This window comes from Myotis yumanensis, unplaced genomic scaffold, assembly GCF_028538775.1.
Source record: "Myotis yumanensis isolate MYYU_CA2020_CCGP unplaced genomic scaffold, mMyoYum1.0.hap1 SCAF_16, whole genome shotgun sequence".
Lineage (NCBI taxonomy): Eukaryota > Metazoa > Chordata > Mammalia > Chiroptera > Vespertilionidae > Myotis > Myotis yumanensis.
This window is the reverse complement of record NW_027223767.1, coordinates 42391227-42414432: the sequence shown is the minus strand read 5'-3', so window position 1 is coordinate 42414432 and position 23206 is coordinate 42391227. Positions and strand designations below refer to the sequence as shown.

The 23206-nt window shown below is 59.9% G+C and overlaps 1 protein-coding gene and 1 long non-coding RNA gene across 3 annotated transcripts; one reads left to right on the top strand and one right to left on the bottom strand.

Annotated features, from left to right (window-relative positions):
- Window positions 1–6830: 6830 nt before the first annotated feature.
- Window positions 6831–14020, bottom strand: LOC138993734 (uncharacterized). Its single transcript, XR_011468337.1, has 3 exons — window positions 13977–14020; window positions 7664–7762; window positions 6831–7112 (listed from the first exon to the last, which is right to left on the bottom strand). It is a non-coding gene; the product is annotated as an uncharacterized lncRNA (long non-coding RNA).
- A 2054-nt stretch (window positions 14021–16074) lies between these two features.
- Window positions 16075–20517, top strand: NXPH3 (neurexophilin 3). Of its 2 annotated transcripts, XM_070393062.1 has the most exons (3): window positions 16744–16801; window positions 17539–17609; window positions 18758–20517. In XM_070393062.1, the coding sequence occupies exon 3, from the start codon at window positions 18839–18841 to the stop codon at window positions 19460–19462; it is 624 nt and encodes a 207-aa protein (XP_070249163.1). In that variant the 5' UTR covers window positions 16744–16801; window positions 17539–17609; window positions 18758–18838; the 3' UTR covers window positions 19463–20517. The 2 variants fall into 2 exon arrangements, with proteins under 2 accessions (XP_070249162.1, XP_070249163.1); XM_070393061.1 differs by lacking the exons at window positions 16744–16801; window positions 17539–17609 and adding an exon at window positions 16075–16469.
- The last annotated feature ends 2689 nt before the right edge of the window (window positions 20518–23206 follow it).

The window sequence follows — 23206 nt, the reverse complement described above, 5'->3', positions numbered from 1 at the left end:
TGTTCCGGCTAAAGGAGAGCTTAAGGGAAGTGAATTTGGGGAACAATGTGGCTGTTGACTGCAGGCCTTTCAATTAGAAAGCCGATGAGGGAGGCCCAGGGAGCCGTGAATGTGAACTTGTGTGCGCAGGGGAAGGATATGATGATATCTTGTCATGGACACCTCTTGAGAGCCCGTCTCCCTGTCTATACTGAGCTCCCACTACAAGCCAGACACCGAGGCTGACGCTGGGAACGCAATATTAAATCAGCAGAGAGGGGACCTCAGGGATCTTAGAGAAGAGTCAGGGACAGACATTAACCAAATCATCAATTACATCTGGAATATGAGCTGGAAAGGAAAAACAGGGTATTGTAAGAGCAATGAACAGAGGCCTGACCTAGTCTGGCGAGTCCACAGAGGCCTGGGGTGGGATGGGGGTGGGGGTGGGCCATGGTGGTGGCTGGTATATCACAGCCCAGGCGTGAAAAGAGAAAGAGCAGGTGGGCACCCCGCTGCTCTCCTTCTTCAGTCTGAAAGCAGCCTCCCTCCCCGTCCTCCCTAATCCCCATCCTCTCTCATAGCAAGGACCACAAGCACGTACTCCTGTGTGCCCAGCTCTGAGCGAGCGCTCTCCCTGTGCCTTCACACACTGTGGAGGAAGAGAACCTTGACTTGGCTGCACAGACACAGAGACCCTCAGTCAGCCAGGGGCACAACCGCGTGTCCCCACGCGATGAGGACTCCCTTGGACCTTTGCCCCTCTGTGCTACCATGGCAGGCCCAGGGGACCCTACCCCACTGCCTGGCCGTTCGGCACACTCAGCCCCAGATGTTCTCACGCCCCGTTGCCCCAGACACTGCCCCAGACAGCTGCACAGCTGGCCAGCGGCTTGTGGGACAACCGACCTGCCAATAGCCCTGGGAAGGAGGGCAAGCAGGGGACACCTCAGACAAATAGCAGACTCCCCGAGCCAAAGCATACACTGGTCAGAGGCCCTCGGCAGGCTGTTGGTGGTAGTAAGCAGCGGGGGGGGGGGGGGGGGGGGGGGGGGGGCGCGCTTAACCGCTTCTCTCCCAGCACAGCTCCCAGGAGTCCCCCCGGTACTCATCACTCCTATTCCCTTGCCCTCCAGCCAGATGTCCCGCCCCTCCACCATCCCAGCAAACTAGGGGACAAGGGGACTCTTTCCTTGTTCCCAGGGGAACAGTTTCATTCATTCACTCATTCACTCATTCACTCATTCACTGTTACAGAAATAAGACACAGGTCTCGTCCCCAAGGAGACAGGGTTTGGAAGTTCTCCCGTTGGCTGACCTTGCTCCCACTCTCTGACTTGGTCACTACTGTCCATCTGCTGTGGCAGCCGCTGACTGCCCCTCTCTGACCTCCAGTTCCCCCTCCACTTCCAAGCAGAGAAACGAGAAATGGGCCAAGGAATGGCAGGAGCAGGAGAAATGGCAGGAGCAGGAGGAACGGCAGAGGCAGGGTCCGAAGGAGGCTCCAGCACCTTCCTGTCCCAAGGGTGTTGCTTTCCTGTGGAGGCAGCACCGTGCAGTGGGGGAAGCCTGGGTTCCCATCTCAGCCCCTCACCCACTAACCTCGCATCCCTGGGCGAGTGACTGAGGTCTCTGCGAACCTGTCTCTAAGATGTCAGTGAGTGTCGGAGCTGCCTGAGCCGGGCTCCGGGGGTGAAAGGAGGTGACACGTGCAAAGGCCCTAGGCTGGTGCCGGCACACACACCTGCTCAGCCAGTGCTACCTGGACAGGCTTGGTGCTGCGCAGCTCCAGGCGGGGATGGTGCCTGAGCCATCTTGAACTCACACTCTAGAGCAGCGGTCGCTAACCGGTGGTCCATGGACCACGGGTGGCCCGTGAGGTCCGAAAGGTTGGTGACCACTGCTCTAGTGGCCCAGGCAGACACTGAGCAGGTGAACAACCAGCAAGTAACATCATCCCAGGCTGTGACAGGTGACAGGAAAGAACTCAGGGCGGGTGGGCAGGAGTCTGGAGAGATGGGTAGGAAGCAGCGTGGGAAGGGCCGGGCTGTGTAGAGAGTGGCTGTTTGCCCGTCTCTCCAGACTGTGGTCCTGGCGGGCAGATGGAGAGTCACAGGTGAGCAGCAGCCAGGTCCTGCCCCCAAGACCTTGCAGTCTGGCAAATGCTCAGAGGCACAGGGTTACGGGAGCCAGGAGCAGGCATCCTCCATCCCTGGGCAGGCAGTGGGAGAAGCCAGCCTTGGGGCTATTGGAGAGAACGTTTGAGGCTGGGATGAGAGAGGGAAGCCCTGTGAGACCACGTGTGAAAGGAACAGGGATAGAGAGGTGGGACATTCTCCTGGGGCACTGGGGAGCCATGGAAGGTCTGAGGTCCAGAAGTGACTGTTCAGATGTGGGTTTGGGGAAGATCACTCTGGCTGCGGCGAGGAAGAGATTGGAAGGGCTGGCCCAGGGGAGGCAGGGAGCCCGGGCAGGGGCCAAGTCTGTGTTTAGGAGGAACATCAGTAGTTGCTGGGACTGACTGAGCCTTTAGAGGTGGCACTGGGTTCTCTGCGGGAGCTGGCCTGTGATGCGGCCTGTGCCGTGCAATTCAGCACATCTCAATGGCATCTGCTGGGCCAGGCGTTGGGACAACCATGAACAGGCCAGGTGAGGCGTCTTAGGGAGATGCCAGTCAGTGGGCAAAACAGACATTAGACAAACTTCATTGGGAGGGATGGCTTATGAATGACTAAGGCAGCGGTTCTCAACCTGTGGGTCAGGACCCCTTTGGCGGTGGAACGACCCTTTCACAGGGGTCACCTAAGACCATCCTGCATATCAGATGTTTACATGACGATTCATAACAGTAGCAACATGACAGGTATGAAGTAGCAACGAAAATAATGTTATGGTTGGGTCACAACATGAGGAACTGTATTTAAAGGGCCAGAAGGTTGAGAACCACTGGACTAAGGGAAAGTGGGACAGACTGCTGCGTTAGACCTGGGCTCCCCGAGGACAGGGCAGTGTTTTCTCCATGAGGCTGGAGGCTCCCTAAGAGAGGGCCATTTTCCCGTCCAGCCACCGGGGTGGTGTCTGCCCCAGTCTGTCTAATGGGGCAGACACAGCCCCTGCCTTCCAGAAGCTCCTGACAGCGGGACAGGCACTGACCCGAGGGAGTTCTAATCGCAGGGGGTCACACAGCTCCTTTCTTCAGGGGACCCTGTTGGAACAGAGGAGTCACAGCCCTGCCTCAGGGAAAAGACGGTCACATGGAGAAATGACCCAGAAGTCAGGCAAACCCCAACCCCCCCCCCACCCCGGAGGCAGCGCACGCCCCCCCACCCCCCGCACTCCCATGTGAATCTGAAACTGGACCAGGGAAGCAGAGATGGCCACATGCTCAGCAGTATGTTGGAGAGCTCACGAGGGTGAGGAAACCACCCACCCCCCCTCCGCCCCCCCCTGTCGTGGGCATGTGCACGGGTGTAAGGAAGAGGGGTGAGTCAGAGCCCAGCTGGAGGCTGTGTGCACATCTGTGGGCAGATGTCCTGTACCTGCGCTCGGGCTGGGGGATGGGTGTGCCCAGGTGCTAGCGAGCACGCTCCACGCAGAGTCTGCAAGCATGTGAGGTGCAGGGTGTGTGTGCTGCGCGTGCAGCACATGTGCATGAGTCAGGACGCCAAGCCCCGGCAAAGTGGGAGGCCTGGGCCTGGTCTCTGTCTGGGTCTTGGCCCCATGAAGCCATGCTGGGTGATCTGCAAGCCCTCCCTGGGCCGTGGGTACCTTGCACACAGGGAGGGGCGAGGGCTGTTGAGGTTTCCCCAGCTCCATCCCATCGGTCTGTGTTCTGAGCTCCAGGGAAAGCCCAGGGGCCCTGCACACCCACCTCCAGGCCTTCTGTCTGCCCTTAATCCCTTGCCTTGGCGCCCAACAACTGTGCCTGACCAGTGCATGCAGCCTCGGCCAGCTGTCACTGTGACATCCATTCTCCATGGTGGGTCTGGGAGCTCCCACCCAGCTCCCCCAGTTCTCTCACCCTTCTCCCTCCCCATGGCACCCACAGCAGGGAACTAGGCAGGTGGCACCTGGAAGCTTCTGTGGCCATGGCCTTTCTCACGGGGTTTAGAGCCTTCGTCTACAAACTGGGAAGGAACAAAGTAGAAAGGAGCTCTGCTCCCAGCACCCCCAGAGTCCTACTTTCCACTTCCCCTGCCCCCAGGGCTTCAGGAGGACTCCCTGGGCCCCAGCACTGGCCTGGAAGAAGTGTGCTCGTTTGCATATGATTTACACATGATTTGCATGTGCCTCCTGGTTGGCCATTTCTAAGCAACCCTAGAATTCTGATCTCACAGGATGCTGAGCCTTTTCCCAGGTGTGTGCTCTTGACCAGGAATCCAACCCCTGACTCTTCAGTCCGAGGGCCGACACTCTCACCACTGAGCCAGACTGGCCAGGGCAAGGATTTGGCAGACTCTTAACCGTATGTCAGGATGTGACAGTTCTAGGCAAACCGGGTCAAATGTCAGGCCAGGACTGCCTGATAGCGCTGGTTTACACATGGCCACACCCCTCACTGTGTCCCTATGGCACATAGGCCTGTGCTCCATCTGGTCTCAGAAACTGAAGACAGCACGGGCCACCCTGAAAGGGACTGCCCGTCGGCCTGATCCCCAACGCCAACTGAGGTTCATCGGTACAATCCTGAGAACAGGATTCCACGTGGAGAGGGGGAATCGGGGTGAGGGCCTGGAGTTTGGGGTCTTTGTCCCCACTGGCCCAGGGTGCTGGTCAGCCAGATCCTGCCCACATGCCCAATCAGCACCCAGCCCAGAGCAGCTGGCTGGAGGGACTCTCTCCACCTCTCACACAGTGAGCCCGGGACCCTCCTCCTGGGAAGCTTGCCCTGGGGCGTGTTCCCTGCAGCCACACCCCACCCACTGCATACCCTGGGCCAACAGCCTACATGGGGCCCTCTGTCCAGCTGGGGAGCCCTGGGGGCAGCGGAGGGACAGGGAGGTAGGGGCACAAGGGTTTCCCCTGCAGCAGCTGGACAGCAGCCAGGCCAGAGAGCGATTCCTTCCCATCATAAAGCAAGTCTGGCTGGGCCTGCCCAGCTTCCGGAACCAGGGGGGCCCCCTTTCCCTGGCCCTGCTGGCGGCTTGGCCAACAGGTAGCCAGAGTCCTCACGGTCCTGCTGGGGGCCTGGGCCCGCAGTGTGCCCAGTCAGCTTCAGGGAGGGTGGCCAAATGGCCAGAACCCCAGGGGGGACAAACCAGACCAGCTTCCTCTGATCCTGGGACGAGACACCCCCAAGAGCCTGACCAGCCCGAGAGGGCAGAGTCAGGGCCATGAAACAGGGAAGGAGGAACTTTCCCGGGAGGAGATGAGGCGACACACGGAGTGAGGGGCGTGCAGCTCACAGCGGAGACTGCTCACAGATGTCCCCGGAGGGGCCCAGCAGGGGGAGGGCTGCAGGACGGGAGCCGGGTGGTGGAGATTAGAGGCAGGGGCATGGAAGGAATGACTTCTTGAGCTTCTTCAAGTTCCAGACCCAGCCTGCCCTCTTCAGCCCAGATCCAGGGAAGCGGGCACTCGAGTCCCGCGGACACTCTGGCGCGATGAGAGCTGTAGACAGAAGGACCCGGTGGGCAGGGACGCACCCAGGACCTCAGCGGCAGCGCAGAGCCTGGCCCGATGCGCGCTACCGCAGCGCCCTCTATTGGCCGGAGGCGGGGGCCGCCTGCTCAAAGCTTCATGGTCGAGGGAGGGATGGGGCTGCCTGCTGCCAGGTGGGCCCAAAGCCAGTTCCCGCACCAGGAGTCAGCCCCGGACGGAGCTGGGAGGACCTTGGAGACTCCTGCGCCAACCCCTACGTTATTGCTGAGAACACTGAAGCCAAGAGGGGGGAGATGGGTTAAGTCCCAGCAGCGATGCCATAGGATGTCGGGGGGGATTCCATAGTCACCCCACCAGCCATGCTCCCCACCAACCACCCCAAATCAACAGCCCAGCCTTTATTTCCCACCCCTTCCACTCAGCCCCCTCCTATAACAATTCCAGAACCTCCTGTCTCCCCACCAACCCCCTCCTCTGCCCCCCATCCCCTCAATCCTCTCCAGCCCAGCCCAATCTCCCAGCCTGCGCTCCCCAAAACACCAAACAATTTCCCACATCGAGCCTTCTGTGTTTTTTTTCTTATTCCCCCACCCCCACCCCCTCAGGAAATGAAAACTTCAATTTCTTTCTTTTCTTTTTTAAATTAACTTTATTGGATTTCCCTTTTCATTACAAACCGCAGCACTACATGTTCTTTGTACGGCTTAAACTAGAGGTGTCTAAAGAAAAAATTGATCTTCTCCTCTCTCCCCTTCCAGCCCCACAACGCTGAGGTCACTAACGTGGCTGAAGGAGTGTTGTCTTTCCCTACGTTTCTCTGAGGAGGTTCGCTCAACAAGTAAGAAGTTGTGAGACCTACTATGCATCCGGCCCTGTACTCAGCCTGAGCTACTGGGGCAAATACGCAACAGCTGTGGTGCCCGCTACCCTCATGGAGCTTACATTCTAGGGTGAAGGGAGGTAACAGATAGAGAATTAGAATATTTCAAATAGCAATGAATTCTCCGGGGGAGCAACGGTACGGTGATCAGCCGGGAGTGATGGGGCCTGGGGCAGGGACCAGGCTGCTGTAGATGGAATTGTCAGAGAAGGGGTCTCTGAGGTGGGCCTTTCAGTTGAGCTCCAGTAGAGGGCTCTGTGAGGGGCAGTGCGGTGGGGGGGAGGGGGGGGATGAGGGAGGGGAGTAAGTTAATCAAGGGCACCGGAAAGCCTCTGAGAGCAGGGGGAGGTTGCACAAGGACCCCCTGGGGTGTCCACTGGGTGCAGAATGGATTGAAGGTGGGCCAGTGTGGCTGCCGGGAGACAAATGGAAATGATAGATAGATGATAGATAGATAGATAGATAGATGATAGTTCGTCCTTCATTTTATATAAGAATGGGCTCAAACACACCTGGCTCTGCCTCTGCTCCTTTCCTTCAGCGTTTCCAGGGCTCACATGCAGCTCTGACCGCAGAGGCAGCAGCTCGCTCTCTGGGTGGCCAGCACCACTGCTGCCTCGGCCCTGGTTGTTAATCTTTTCATTTTTCCAACCTGAAGGGTAAAAAAAAAAAAAATACATCACAACAACCAAATAAATAAAGTAGTATTGGATTATAACCTAAAGCAAAAAATAAATATTCATGAGCCCACGCTGATTTAAATATGTAAATGACCGAACACATTAATACGTGGGGGAGAGAAGGGACAAATCTCCCTCACAAAAGAATTTCAAATAAATAATGTGGATACTTCATCCCAAAAGAGGGGGCACATAGCCCTACTGCTTAGTCGTGGGCTGCACACCATACCTTCCCTCTAAAGAGTGCAGTATAGGAAGAGGCGGCTGGGAGGGGAGGGGAGGGGAGGGGAGGGGAGGGGAGGGGAGGGGAGGGGATAACTTCACAGTGAAGAAACCTGACAAACACTACTTCAGCCAGGTGATCAAGGTCAACTTCAATATCATAAATCATGTTGATGGTACGTAGCCTTGAGATAATGTGATAAAAGTGGAATTCCATCTCTGTGGTCACCTTCCCGGAAACCCATAGCCTGGGCACACCCAGATAGATTCCAGTAGAGGGGCATTTTACAAAGTATCTCACCAGTTCTCCTCAAATTAGGAAAGTCATCCAAAACAAGGCACGTCTGAGAAAAAGTAACAGCCAAAAGGAGCCTAAAGAGACGAATATCATGATGGGGCCCTGGAACAGAAAAAGGACATGGGGTAAAAACTGGGGACATCTGAATACACCATGCACTTTAGTTAATAACAGGTGCATATTGGTTCTTTAATGGTAACAAAAGTACCATTTGTAAGTCGTTAATAGTTGGGGAGCAGACTGTGGGAACTCTCTGTACATTCTGCTCTATTTTTCTGTTCGTCTAAAACTGTTCTGAAAAAATAAAGTCTATTGATTAAAAAAATACACATCTCACTGTTCTTTTTATTTGTATTTCCCCGACTCCTGCGGAGGCCGTCTCTTTTCATATGTATGTCCTGCCAACTGCTTTTTATTCTTCTGCACATCCTTTATTTTTGTCTTTTTCTTATTGGTTTATAAAAAAAAAAGTGTTTCCCAGTAAGGATATTAATTAACCCTTTGTTATACATGCTGCAAATCTTTTCCCCTCAGTCGGTTGTTGGTGTTTTCATTTTGTTTATGGAAACTTACATCAGTCAAAAATACTATTTCCCCCCCATAACCAAATCTTTCCTTTTCTCTTTTTAAAAAATATTTTAAAATTAATTTCAGAGAGGAACGGAGAGGGAGAGAGAGAGCAATAAAAACATCAATGATGCGAGAGAATCATTGACCAGTTGTTTCCTGCACGCCCCCTACTGGGGATCCAGCCCGCAACCAGGGCATGTGCCCTTGACCGGAATTGAACCTGGGACTCTTCAGTCTGCAGGCCAACCCTCTGCACTGAGCCAAACCAGCTAGGGCTCTTTTTCTCTTTTTATGGCTTCTGGGTTTTCTATTCCTTACTCGTGACCCTTCTGTGTGTGGGCCAATGCTCTAACCATTCAGCAACCAGCCAGGGCTGCCTCTCCAAATCTCCCGCTGGGCTCTGGGCCTTTGTGGTTGCAGGTGCCTCCTCTTGGGATCTGCCAGGACTGAGGACCCCTTCAGGCTATGACCATTCCCAGGCTCATGTCTCCCCATGCACTGCCCTACATTGCCCCCCAATGAAATCTTGAGGGGTGAGGGCTGGGGCTCCAAAGTGTAACAGTAATGACCCCAAATGGGGTGGAGGGAGAAAACTAGGGGGATGTTCCTCCTGAACTCCCTGGTCTGTCATCTGGCTGCACCCCAACCGTGCCCCTTCCTCAGTGGGCCTTGACGATCCCCCCCCCCCGCCCCGCCCCTTCTCTGATCTGATTTGGATGTGAGACCTCAGGTTCCATCTCCCCAGCAGAAGCCCCGGTCAGGGCTGCTCTGGGAATCCCTTCCACCCCCGGGGTCCCCCCGACAGTGCCTGCTCCCCCCCCTCCCGCGTCCCCCCACAGTCTAGCCTAGCGGTGCCGGCGGTGAAGAGCTTCTGGGTAGGGGGGCTCTTGGTGGGGTGGAGGTCGCGCTCGTGCTCCCCTCCGCCGCCAGGCGTCGCCAGCGGCCTGCGAACGGAAGGCACAGGCGTCGGGACGCCCGCGGGGCATCCCCAGAGGGAAAGAAGCGCCCAGGCAGCCCCGTGCCGGCGGGAGGGGACACTCCGGGAGGGAAGCCGTGACCTCCCAGAGGTGGCTGCCACTTGGTGCTCCAGCCCGCATGCCCCCCGCCCCGCTTCCAGAGGGGCGAGAGCCTCTGAACTCAGGCTGACGTGGCCGGGTTTCGCGAGGTAAACCCGAGGGTCAGGGGTGCGGGAGCGCTTGGGGACCCTGGGGTGCTCCGCCCCTACCCTGTCCTGCGCCCCTTCAGTGCAGAGGAAGCGGGACTCCTCGCTGCAGAGGTTATATTGACCCACTTTGCAAATAAGGGACCGGAGGCTCCGTTTCCGTGCCGGTTCGCAGGAACCTCTCCCCCTCCCCGTCGAGGCGATTTGCACTACAGAGCTGCCCCCCGCGCGCGCTGCAGGCGTTTGAGAATCTGAGGTTGGACGGGTAACTGAGCGCCAGTGCAGCAGTGGCCAGAGTTTACTGAGCGCTTACTACGTGCAGGAGGCTGTTCTCACCGCCTTACGTGGGGACCCTGTTGTCCCCAAGAGGAAACGGAGGCACGGAGAGGGGACGCCATCTGCCCAAGACACTGGCAAATCCGGGATTACGGCCCGGGCGATCCGGCCCCAGAGCATTCGTCGTGAGGAATCTTTACGAAGCGTCTCAGCGCGCGGGGAGCGCGGAGCACCTGAGCCCCAGCGGGCGCTTGGGGACCGCGGGCTCAGGCGGTTCCGCCTCCTTCCTTGCTCCCGCACAGCGCCCACAGGAGGCGCCCCAAGTGCTCACCAGGTGGCGCAGGAACCCCACCGGCCTCGGCCGCGCCGCGCCACGCCCGCGCGCCTCTCCATCGCCCCCTGCGGGAGTTGGAGGTGACCACAGCGACCTGGGTCCGGCCGACAGATGGCGGACAGGGGCCCCGGCGCCAGGTGTCGGCTCCAGGCCAGGTGTCAGCGCCCTGCCAGGTCCCCGGCAGTCTGGGGGCCCGGCTCAGGCCCTGTTTGGAGAAGGAGCCCGAGATGTAGCAGGAAGGGGCATGACCAGAGTCCTTTCGTTCAGGGCGGCACTGTGTTCAAAACGCTTTCCCCGGCACGATTCAGACAGAAGGCCAGGGGGTACTGTGTGCCCAGCCAGATGCTCACACTCAGCGCGCCCTCACCCTATGAGGGGGGCAGGCGGACCCCCCTTCACAGACAGGGAGGCTGAGGCGCCGAAGATGATGAGAGACTCACCCAAGATCACCCAGGAAGCAGACGGCAGAGCCAGGCTCCCGATCCAGGGCTGCTGGACGCCATGTCCTTGCCCTCCCCGCTCTACAGCAGCACAGGTGGCAGCCCTTCCGGGCAGCAGGTCCCTCCGGGCCCGTGAGGCCTGTGAGAAGCAGCGGCACAGACAAAATGACCTCGCAACGCCTGCGGCGGGCGGTTTGGGATGTTAGTGGGCAGCTTCCCTCTGGGTTTTCAGACCAGGGGTCTCCCACCTGCTTCCTCGGCTCCCTTGCCCCTCCCCCACGCTGGTGCCCCCTCTTTCCCCTCACTCCTACATGACTGGCCCAGCAGCCCCATCTTGCACCTGGAAAGATGGGTCTTTTGCAAGCTCTTCACGCTTTCACCTGATGATTCTCGAGGCGCATACACACACCTGCAGTCGGAACTCCACTCTGCACCCAGCTATTCAGCTACACACCTGAGCTCCCTGGACCACTCCACGCCACCTGCCCAGTCAGGGTGCTGCACCGCCCCCTGCAGACCTGTGTCCTCTGTGTCCTGTGTCCCCAGGCGGGAGGTCACTGGTGATTCCTCAAGACTGTGTCCTGGAGTCTAACTCCTCTCATTCCACCCCTTAAACTTCCTTCAAGGTCATTGCCTCCTCCCATCCCAATGGTTCTGCCCTAATTCAGGCCACCATCACCTTCCAGCTTCCCCCAGCCTCTCCAATCCACCCTCCACACTATGGTCAGTGATCTTTCTAGGGATTGTTCTAAAGTGCAAACCTGACCCCTCTTTAAAACTTGAAATAAAAAACAACAACAACACACCTTAATCACAGGATGAAACCCCAAACCTTGACTAGGTCCATAAAGCCCTAGACCCATTCCCCACCCACCCCCCTGGCTCTCTGGCTCCCCCTCCACTCCCCACTCAATTGCTTCAGCTCCTCCGAAGCACTAAAGTCTCTGTCTCCCGGGCTCAGCATGCACCGTTCCCTCTGCCTGGAGCCCCTCCCCAGCTCTGCGGCTGGCCAAGGCCTCCTCATCCTTAGACCTCGGGTGTCATATCTCTCAGACTTTTCCCTCCGACTCCTTCCAGGGACCCCTCCTCCGTTTCTCTGGCTCAGAACTTGCAGTTCTTCCTCATGCCACTTGCCAACCCCTCCGAGCTTGTGTTTTCTTGTGCTCAGCTGCTTCACCTGTCTCCCCCAAAGCCCGCATTCTCCATGGGAATAACTACTGCAGCCTCTCTGTTCACAGGTGTACCCCACACCCAGCCCAGGACCGACATAAAAGTAGCCACTCTGATAACTATTTGTAGAACAAATGATTCTTTCATCTCGTCCTCATCAGAACTTCATTCCCAGGCTTGCTTTCATCGCTGGCTTTTGCATGAGTTGCTTCCTCTGCCTGGAAGGTTCTTGCCTTCCCCTCCCACCACGGCTGATCCATATATAACAAGATCATTTCTCCAGGATTCGTCCTTGGCCCCCTCATTTAAATGAGGGTTTCCCTCTGGGCGCCGGCAGCCCCCTCTCCATAGCACTCTACGGTCACCCTTTAAAACTGCAGATTGTCAGGTAAACATGAATGATTATTAATGATCATGACCTACTCCCACCTCTCCCCCTGGACCTCTCTGCTCCAGCTGGCTCAAGGGCATCCACTCTCTACCTTTCAAACCATCAGGAACCCTCGTTGCCATTCATTCAATAAGCACTGATTAGGCCCCCACTGTGTTGTTTTCTTTCCCGCAGCACCGGAGAGGCAGGGAGGGGAGGGAAGTAGGATTCTTCCAAGGGTGAGACTGAAGCAGGTGAAGGTATTGATGTGCTCAGCAAACAAATGCTCAGCCAACCCACAGCCAGGGTGCAAGGGGGCGCTGGGGCGGCTGGATGTGGGCTGAGGGGCACGAAGTCCTGTTCCTTGGGCATCGGCTGTCTGCGGGGCGGGGAGGGGAGCTGGGGGACACACAGAGGTGAGCCTGGGTGGCAGACCTGCCTGGGTTCCCTCCAGCACAGCTGTGCGCTGTTCTCCTACCCTGCGGGGACTGAGATTGGATGCAGTTGCCGGAGGAATCCCAGCCAAACTCGGTTTTCTGTTCCGTCTCTACCTATGCAGGCCACTCTGCTCTTTTCAGCCGCTTCTCATTCCCTCTTTCCCGTTGCTCCCCTCGCACACACCAGAGTTTATCGAAGTAAGAAGCCCAGAGGCCACCTCCATCGCCATCAGCGGGGGTGGGACAAGGGCTTAAAAATACATGGTCCTGGGCTCCCACCTGGGGTGGGCCCTGGAATCTGCGTGCAGAGACTCCCTCTCTGCTTGGTGCCCTCTGGTGGGAGAGCCCATCAGCCCACCTGCCCTCCTTCCCCTGGCTGCCTGTCCCTGCCCTGGGCCTGTGGGAGCTGTCCTTCCTCAGCCCCCGCCCCCCTTCAATGCCAGTGTCCATCCAAGCTTCTTGCTCCTCTTGTATTGGTATATCCCGGATATCCACACCCTCAGCACCCAAGGTTAGGCTTTCTTCTGCCCTGGATTGGCCAACAGCACCCAGACTTGACAGACCCATAGCGGACGCTGCCACCCTCTCTCCCCAGAGCCCATCTTCCTTCCCTCCCCTGTGTGCCCATCTCAGCATCCTGCCTGTTGCCCAGGCTAGAAACTTGGGCGGTGAAGGATTAAAGAAGACAGACAAGAGAGTAAAGCTGGGGCTAGGTGAGATGCTGCCCTCTGGTTAAAGAAACAGTGCCACGGCCTGCAAGCTGAGTCTTTTATAGCCAGATTCCACGAGGCAAAGGAAGGGCGTGGTCAAGATGTTTACAACGTTCTCCTGGGTTTTGAATCCACTCAATTACATGCACCTGGTCAAGCTTTGTTTCCTCGCTGCACCTCCCGCAGCCCACATCACTCAGCCACGTGGGACCACAGGTTCGGACCATAAGGTCAAGCTTACAACGATAGCCTTTGGCTACAATTGTGCTGGGACTTGCACGTGGCTTTGCCATGAGAGGACCGTGCCCTCTCATTAGTCCGAGGCTTGAACCTGTCCAAACGCTGTAGCCGCTCCCACAGGGTATCATACCTGACTCCCTTTCTCCCTTCCTCCCTCATCTCAGCAACAACCAGATCCCGATTATTTTACCTCCTAAATATGCTTTCGGCCTCGCCCTCTCTCTCACTCCAGACCATTGCATTTATCTCCAAACTGGTTCCCTCCTCTAGTCTCTCCTCTCCTCTTTCCAGTGAATTCTCCACAAGCTTTCCAAAATGCAAATCTGGCTATAATCACCTGCCCCCGTATTAAAATCCTTTAAAAGATCCTCATAAACAAAAGTTCTAACCCCTTGACCTGACACATAAGACCCTGCATCAGCAGGTCCCGGCCCGCTGCTCCAGCTTCCTCTCCTCCCCGCTGTGTGCCAGTAACAGCAAATTGCTTCCACTTCTGGCCTCCAGACCTTTGACCAGTCAGTGCCCCCTGCCAGGAATAGCCCTCGCCTGGCTTGTTCCTTCTCACAACTGCAGCATCACCTCCTCCAGGAAGTCATCCCTGACTCACCCTGCTCCCGTCTTTGCTGTCATTGGTGCATCCATAATGCCTGGTACAGTGATCTGTGATTCCACGCACCACGCTGAGTTACAATCATTGATTTCCATGTCTCAGCTCAGCACTAGCCAGTGAGATCCTTGTAGGCAGGGATGGTGCCCCATTCATCTCTGTATCCCAGCCCTTGGTCTGGTGCCTGGCATTGAGGACAGGCTTGATGAGTGGTTGATGGATGGATGCTGAGGGGAAACTTGAAGGAAGTGTGAGCCAGGAATGGCCAAGAGGGCAGCGAGGGCAGGCCTGTCAGGAGAAGCATCCAGAGCAAATGTGTGGGAAGTAGAAAAGCGAGAACTTCCCTTTCTTGCACTCCCACGACTGCCTGCCAGCCATTGTGCCTGAGCTTTGCTGGTACGTGTCGACTCATTTAGTTCTTGCAACAACAGATCAGGAAACTGGCATCAGAGAACCAACGCCACCTGCCCAAGGTCACACAGCCGGGCCTGGAGTGGAATCCAGAGGTGCCTGGCCTGCAAAGCCGTACTCTTTCTTCTGGCCCACACGGCTCTCCTGGGGGCAGGGCCTTCTGGAGACGTGCAAGGAGTGGGCCCGGCTATGCCTCTGCCTAGCTGAGCGCCGGAACCAGCTGCCCACGCTCAGGCCGACCGCTTCTTCCTCCCAGCCGGACCAGAGGCCAACAGGATTTATCTGTCCCTTCCTCCCCTGGCCTTTGGGGTCTTTAACTAGACATGCACACTCCCACCACCTCCACCACCATCAGGGAAGGGCTGCTGCACCTGGCACCGCCCAGGGTGCCTGGGGAACGCAGGGGGCTCTGTGATGCTGTCTGCGTTCTGCAGAAGCTGTCTCCCTCATCGCGCTTGGCCCAGGCTGGTGTTAAGATTCATCTGCATTCTCAGCGCACCGCCTGGCAGATGGTGGGGGAGGAGGCTGGGTGCCTGCGGGGGGGTGGGGGGGAGAGGGGGGGATGCAGCCGGAGACCTGCTAGGGCCACCGAGCAGAGTGCCCACCCAAATGCTGCGGTACTTCCTCGCCCTCACAGCCTTCGCAGGGTGCTAGGACCTGGCCTTTGCTTTTTCTAAGGACTAAAGGGGCCCTACATTCCAGGAAGGAGATGTGAAGATTAGTGGGGGGGGGGGGGGGGAGGAGTCCCACCTTTGGGAATCTCATATCGGGGTCCTGTTCTTCCTCCTTGCCCTGGAAGTTTACAGAAATTAGAGATAACCAGGGGCCCGGCAGGAATAGGAGCCCCACATCCCAGCCTAGCGAGTGCCTGGCCACAGGGTCCATGCGAGTGAAGAACAGGAACAGCCTCCACGGAGCCCTTGCCCACTTCACCACCCAGCTTCTCAGGAGGCTCTCCCCTGACCAGCCCCAGACCCCGGCCTAACCCCTAGCGGCCTTTTCAGCGCAGGGCTTTAGCCGAACGTGTGTGTTGGGGGCCGGGGGAGGAGAGAACAGTTACAACAAATAACTGTCAAGTAGGAAAGGAAAGGGACTGACATGATAAAGGGAGTACAGGCTAGACACCCAGAAGAACTTCCCTCCGCACAGAGGCGAGTCTTGCAGACAGAAAGTGGCCTTTGGCTGTGGGGAGCGGTTGCCATAAGGAAGTTGTTTGTTGTTGTTTTTCCAGATCCCAGGGCTTCTGGGGTTGAGGGTAGAGCAGCAGATGCCAAGGCCCTGCTAGAGGGGTGGAGAAGGTAGGGTCCCTACCCCGGGTCACCACCCTCTCACTGCATTTCCAAGAATTTCTCCGCCCTCGAGTCTTGCCCCCTTTGTCCCGGGTCCCGGAGCTGCGGGCCAGGCCGGCAGGGTAGGAGTTAACTCCGGAGGTTCGAGGCGGGGAGGGCGGGGGGAGCTCACGGTACCTGCCGCCACAGCCGCAGCCGCCGCCGCTGGTAGGAGGGACGAGGAAGCGGGAGTCGCCTGGGCGCCGGGAGCGCTCCAGTCTGGCGGGTGCTGCGCCGGGAGCGGCGGCCGGGTTCGGCGCGGCCAGGGGCGTCCGCCAGGGGGCGCGCCGCGACGGGGCGGGAGGGGCCGTCTGGTCTGGGGAATTAGCACTAGGGACGGGCGCGCGCGCGGGTCCCCAGCACATCTGGGCGAGAGCGGCGCCGCGGGAACCCAAGGGGCCGCCGAGCGCGGGTCTGGAGCGGCAGAGCCGCCGCGCATCTGGGACCCCTCGAGGCGCACAGCTGGGACCTCCGGAGGGGGCCGCGCGGCGCTCAGCCGGACCGGGGGAAGGGGGCGGCGGCTGCACAGCTGGACCGAAGGGGGCGGGGTCGGTCCCAGGCGACGGGCAGGAGCCAGGGCCGCGAGTCGCCGGCGGCCGGAGCATGGGACGGCGCGCCTGAAACGCGCCGGGGTGCGGCAGGGCCCTGGGACCCCGAGAGGAAAAGAGGAGAGAAAGGGGCGCGAGAGCCAAGGAGGAGGATGCAACTGACTCGCTGCTGCTTCGTGTTCCTCGTGCAGGGCAGCCTCTATCTGGTGAGCGGTCCGCGGGGAGCTGTGCGGAGGGCTGGGGCTCGGAGGACGGGGGGGACAGCGCGGGAAGCTCCCGAGCCCGGAAACTTTCTCCCTTCCCCCCCAGATCCCCGGGATGGAGGGAACGCCTGGAGGCTGGGGGAGAGGGCGGGTCCGAGGCCGAAGGAGGGACGGAACGGGTTAATAGGGGCGGGGAGCGGAGGCTTGGCTGGCCCACCCATTCGGCCGCTGGTGGCGGGAGGTGCGACCTGCAGCAGCGAAAAGGCCGGCCGCTAGGTCGCCGAGGGTCACCCGACCCCTTCCAGGAGCCCGGGCCGCTTGGAGGGGGAGAGGGGGTGAGTTGTGAGCTGGTGACCCGCCAGGTCCAGGGGCTGGGGCTTTTTCCTGATCTCGGGGCCCCGGAGGGCCCCGGGCCGTGGGTCCCCCAGTGCTCGGAGCCGGTCCAGGCGGGGTTGGCCCCCGCGTCCCTCGCTCCCGCTCCTCCCGCTCCCGCCCTCCCCGCCTGTTGTTTTCCTCTCTTCTCCCGGCTGCGCGCAGCCCGAGCCCCACAGGACCTGGGCAGGCGGCTCCCGCCCCGGGCGCTCGCGGCAGCTGAGCCGGGCGCCCAGAGCTGCTCCCCGTGCTGTCGCCCATGGCTGCCTGGGGGCCCAGGACACCGGGGAACCCCACCCCAGGCCCCAGCGTAGGGCTTAACTCCCGCCGACCCAGCGCCCGCCGTCCGCGCCCCACCCCCCACCCTGTCGTGGAGAAGCCTCAGCCCCACATCTGGACCTGCCCCTTTCCTCAAAGCAATAATCCCCGTTGCCTCTCACACCCCACCTGCGGCCCTTCTCCCCATCCTCCACCCGTTCCGCTGTGACCCCTGGGGCCAAGCGCACATAGATCTGCAGCCTTTAGTCCAGCCCCCGGAGCCTCCCCTCCTGCTGCCCCACCCACCCCTGGGGCCTGGCGGGCAGGGTCACTGCACACCTCCCCGGGCATGACCAGAGCCAGAACAGGGGGCATGAAGACCCCAAACCCCTTTAGGGACCTCCAGACCCGAGCCCTCAGGCATCCCCCATTCTCACCCCAGGGACACCAGCAAATCCAGATGCCACCCAGCTGTGCACGGTGCCCCTGGTGCAGGTGACATAGACACTTCGGGTGAGTGCTCTGGTCAAAAGCTGAGCAGACACACGCCAGGCGGCTGCCCTCAGGAAACCTGGCCTCCTGGATGCCCTCCAGAGCTGTCCTGAGCAGCTCCATCAGGCTGCCCTGCTGGCCCCCCCTTCTCCCCCCCCCCCCCACCCCCAGCTCCTCCAGGAAGCCGCCCGGTGTCACCGGCTGCCAGAGCAGGTCCAGCAGAGCCTTGGCAGTTTTACAGGAGATTCGGGGTGGGGATGGGGCTTGGATCAAACCCCTATGGAAGGCCTCGTCTGGTCTGTGAGGCTGGGAGTGTGTGGTGAAGTGGGAGGGCTGACCCCATGTGACTTCGCCTCCTGGTGATGTAACCTTTGAGTGCTGATGTCCTCATCTGTGGAATGGGAGCGATAACGCCTACCCCATCGTGCAAGCAAGGCCCTGGCCTGTCTTCAGGGTCCCCGTGGGAGGGTTAGGCTTTCCACGCCCTGGGCCATCCTCAGGGTGAAAGTCACTCCAGGTCTCCCCATAGTCCTGTTGTATTTATACTTGAGAGAGAATGTCCCTGGGCTCTGTTTTCCTGCTCCACTGTCTGCTGGTTCCCATGGCCTCTGGGGGTAGAAACTGTCCTAGGACAGGATGGTGTCCCATCTTCCCAGCAGACTAGGAGTCCCCAGAGGCAAGGGCCGTACCCCTCTGTCCACCTGGGGGTTCTCCCAGCATAGGGATGGAGCTCTTCCATCTGAGGTGGGGCTCTCTGAGGGCGGTGCCTCCCCCATCAGCCTGGGTTTCACTCCACCTCTCCTACTCCTGGGGCTCTGTCAGCACAGGGATATGCTGCTGCCTTCACACAGCAGCTCTCCCAAGAGCAGGAGCTGGGGGACCCCGTGTCCCTGGAGCCGTGGTCCACTGGAGAGAATGCTCCTCCATCCTTTTAGACTTTAAATAATGGTCAGAGGCAAGAGAGTGGGGAGAGGAGGTGGCGGGGAGGAGATGGGACCCTGACACCCGTCAGTGGGTACACCCAGCCCCCCGCATGAGTGGGCAGTGCAGGGGCCCCTCCGTGCCAAGTCAGTGGGAGAGACAGGGCGAGAGATGATGCTGGCAGTGGGAGCAATGGACCAGAACTCCTGGGAACAGAGCTCTCACACTCATCACAACTCCTCCCACAGGTCATCTGTGGCCAGGATGACGGTCCCCCCGGCTCCGAGGACCCTGAGCATGATGACCCCGAGAGCCAGCCCCGGCCCCGGATGCCTCGGAAGCGGGGCCACATCGCACCGAAGTCCCGCCCCATGACCAGCTCTACTCTCCTGGGGCTGCTGGCTCCACCTGGGGAGGCCTGGGGGTTCCTTGGGCAGCCCCCCAACCACCCGAAGCATAGCCCCCCGCCGTCAGCCAAGGTGAAGAAAATCTTTGGCTGGGGCGACTTCTACTCCAACATCAAGACGGTCGCCCTGAACCTGCTTGTCACCGGGAAGATCGTGGACCACGGGAACGGGACCTTCAGCGTCCACTTCCGACACAACGCCACGGGCCAGGGCAACATCTCCATCAGCCTCGTGCCCCCCAGTAAAGCCGTGGAGTTCCACCAGGAACAGCAGATCTACATCGAAGCCAAGGCCTCCAAAATCTTCAACTGCCGAATGGAGTGGGAGAAGGTGGAACGGGGTCGCCGGACCTCGCTCTGCACCCACGACCCAGCCAAGACCTGCTCCCGAGACCACGCTCAGAGTTCAGCCACCTGGAGCTGCTCGCAGCCCTTCAAAGTCGTCTGTGTCTACATCGCCTTCTACAGCACGGACTACAGGCTGGTCCAGAAGGTGTGCCCAGATTACAACTACCACAGCGATACTCCCTACTACCCCTCCGGCTGACTCTGGGCGGGCCACAGAGGCCAGGCCGGGGCTGGAAGGGCAGGCCTGCCCACAGGCCTGGCCATCTGTCTGGACACTGGGCAGGGAAGGGGAGGAGCCTCAGGCAGGGAGTGGGTGGAGAGAAGGAGATGCCGGGTGGGGCCAGGGCTAAGTCTCACGTGTTCGGGAAGGGGTCCCACGTGCTGGCCTCTATCCTGAGGTCCTGGAGCGAGTCCCTAGGACGCAGGCGCACTGGAGGCTGAGAGGGTCTCCGAGCAGCCTCCCGGGTGTCCCCACTGAGCGACAGGCGGATGCTGTGTCCAGGAGGCCCCTGGGGCTGGCAGACCAGCGAGGCCCCAATAAAGTCATGGAGACGAGCCTAAAACCGTGGCTCCCTCCCTGCCACCCGGAGACAGGACAGCAACAAGGAGAGGGCTATTTCGTCAGTGTGGACACCGAGGAGGTAGTGAAAGATGGCCGACGTGGGGCCTCCTGGGAGCCAGTCCTGGGGGCGGAGGCAGGAGGAACTCCCCAGGCCCTCTCAGTGGGCAGCCCTGAGCCCCTTGTCCTGGACTGTGGACTGAGCTGGGCTTGAGGCTGACGTGGTGACTTCGGACTCTTTGATGTCGTGACAAATAGATCATCTGCCTCTAGCCAGGCCACCCCTTTCCAAAACCCCCTCTCCTGCCATCGCTCTTCCACCCTCCTCATGCCCTTCCTGCAGCTGAGACAGAGGGTGACCGTGGCTCTCCCAGCACCAAGGCCATAGGCGCAGCCCGCCTGTGCGCCCTGGCCCTCCTCCGCCCCACCCCCTGCCGGCTCCTCTGCGAGCGTCTTGTCCGGGGAGCCACCCTTCGTTCGGTAGTCTTGCCTGGCGCACTGGGGCTGATGGAGATGTTGCCTCGCCCTTGGCTGTGCAGCTGGGGGAGCCAGGCTATGGAGGGTGTGCCGGCCCTGTTCCGTGGTGTCTGTCTGTGGGGGGTGGGGGGGGCGGGGGGTCTTGTGAAATCACCTGATTGTCAGCTTCTGTGTGCAGAGTCTTGTTCTTGGAGCAGGGAATAAAGCTTTCCCGGGCATTGGATCCTTGTCAGGGGAAAGGGCCCCGGGGTCCAGCCAGCATTTCTCAGATGGTGGCAGGCCATGTGCTGGGGCCCAGAGCTGCAGGGCTCGGACAGCTGTGGGAGCCGATGGGGTGACATCTGCAAAAGCAGGTGGCGGGTGGGGGAGAGGGGGGGGTGGGGGAGAGCTGGTAGGTGGGATGGGCCATAGAAGGGTGTTCCTGGTGACCTCCCTGGATTGCTATCTGGGTGGGCCCAGTCAGGGGGTCCCAGATCCAGCAGTGTTTTGCCCTGTGGCCTCGGGCAAGTCCACTCTCATTTCTTTTCTATAAAATGAGGAGCTGGCCCAGCCCAGAGGGACTCGAGTATAGTAGATGGGCCTCTGAACCACTGAGACGGTTTGTTAAAACAGATTTCTGGGTTTCAATCCCACGGAGGTTTGGGTGGGGCCCAAGAATGTCCCCATCTAACCCGTGCCCAGGTAGCGGCCAGTGCTCCTGGCTCAGGGGTCACACTTGGAGGACCGCTCGGATGACCTCGAAGGTCCTTTCTGGCTTGGCTCCCTGGATGCAGCGATGCCTCTGATGCCCTCTCCCGGCTGCGCCTTGTACCTGCTGCTCCTGGGAAGGGTCCTTTCAGAGAATCGGGGGTTGGGTTTTCAGTCTCATGACCTGCTGGTGAAGGAACAGGCCAGGATGGATCGCGGCACACGGGGCTTAAAAGCAGCCATGCCCCTGCCGCAGTCCACAGGAGACCCTCAGAATGATGGCTGCCTGGGGCACCTCACCTGGGAGGTGGCTGGGCCCTTCGGGGCTCAGGGAGGGGGAAGGCTGGGCCCTCACTACCAAGATCACAGTGTCCTCTCTGGAGGTCGTTCTAGCTCTGCCCTTTTGGGAGATAGCACCCTGGGTCCCTTTTGGCCTTGCAGCCCCAGTTAGGAGTGTCCTGGCATGCGGGGCAGATGGTCTCGCCACCCCCAGCCTGTCTTCCCTGCCCAGCAGCGCTCAGCACGGACCAGTGCCCCTCACGGTGCAGAGCAGAGCTGGACGGGGCCTTAGAAGCTGCCTCGTATGACGTGACCCAGAAAGGGCACATGATGAGCTCACACTCCTATCCCAGCCTCTTGGCCCTGCACCGGGTTTCCTGGGCCAGAGCCTGAGACACCCCCACAGCCCCACGCCACTCTCTCCTTCCCGCCCTGGGGACGGGGGCTTAGTGTTCAGAGAGGCCCAGGGGCCCGGGCCTGCCGCAGGGGACTTGGGGTTGTCTCACCTGCAGGTGCCCACCCACCGACACCAGCCAGGACCCCCTCCCAGGCCCGGTGGGTGCTGGAGGACAAGAGCGGGGCAGCAGCAAGTGGTGGTCCTGGGCCCTCCTCCGCGGGGCCTGGCTGACCTACAGCAGGACCGGGGGCGCTCTGACCCCCCAGCCCCTGGCTCCTTCCTCCCGTGGAGAGCCAGATGCTGCCGACAGCTGGAGGGCCGGCCAGCCTGGCACACAGTTCTGCCCGCGCAGGGGGTGGGTTCATTTTAATAACTTCATCTCACCGGCGCGCACACTCCGCCGTCTCGTCCTCCTTTCCTGCCTTCCCCATCCCCGGGCGCTCTGCTCAGCTAGATCTTGCTGACAGAATTCCTCCAAAATTGGAATTCGTTTGCAATCAGCCGCTGGGCCCCACTTCTCTTGCCATCACGATACTTCTGCAGCCCGTCGGTCCTCACAGGGTGAGGGGTCCATCCAACTGGTGAGCAACGTCTACGGTGTCCCCTGGGAGATGGACCCCCTCTTACCAGTCAAGCTCGCACAGGGGAGCAGGCCCCTCAGGAGGGAGCTCGGCTCCTCTCCCAGGAGAAGTTCTGGGCCCTGCCCTCACCCCCACCCTGCGTCCTCCCCCCGCCATGGCCCTGCAGTGACCAGGCTGCTGGCCCTGGCCCTGCCCCCGCTGCTCAGACTAGCGGGGGCCGCCCCAGGGCAGGTCTTCGCCTCCTCCATCCCAGGACAGGCTTCCCAGACGGGGCTCTTTGAGGTCATGGCTTGGTATCTCTGCATCAGACCGGGGGCCAGGGTCTGTGCTGTCCTCAGAATGGAGTGTCTCTGAGGGCAGGAGCTGCAACGTGACAGTTCCTGTTCTTTTCCAGGCGTCGGACACCTGGAGAGCGTCTCTGCCCTTGGGACTTGGCACCGGCGCTGCTTGGGCCTCAGCATTCCGATCCCTAACGGGGTGACTCTCTCTGGCAGTCTGTGAAGCCAATGGGAGGGAGCACACATCAGGTCACCGGCAGCAAGCTGAGTCTTCCTCCTGAGTCCCTCCTCCCTCCCCCTCTTTCTCCTTTCCTGGGATGAGCAAGCGGGAACTGAGTCACCGCCCCCCCCCCCCCCCCCGCCCCTCCTTGGCAGGAATGCCAGTGACCTTGCATGTGGCACTCCTTTGTCAAGGCCCGTTGCTCAGAGATGCACGAGGCAGTGGGTGGGTAGGGAAGCTCAGAGAAGGGTGTGTGTGTGGGGGGAGGGGGTGCGGGGTAGAGGCAGCCGAAGGTTGTGGGTAACCTGGATTATCGAGCGATGTGTGTAGGGGGCTGTAGGGGACACAGAACCAGTTGCTCTGTGTTGGAAAGTGACCCAATGTCATGGCTGGGGGTGGGAGAGAGACGTTCCTTCTTAGGACTCTGAGTCGTCTATGGTTCTGTGGGGAGAACCGGGGGCTGGG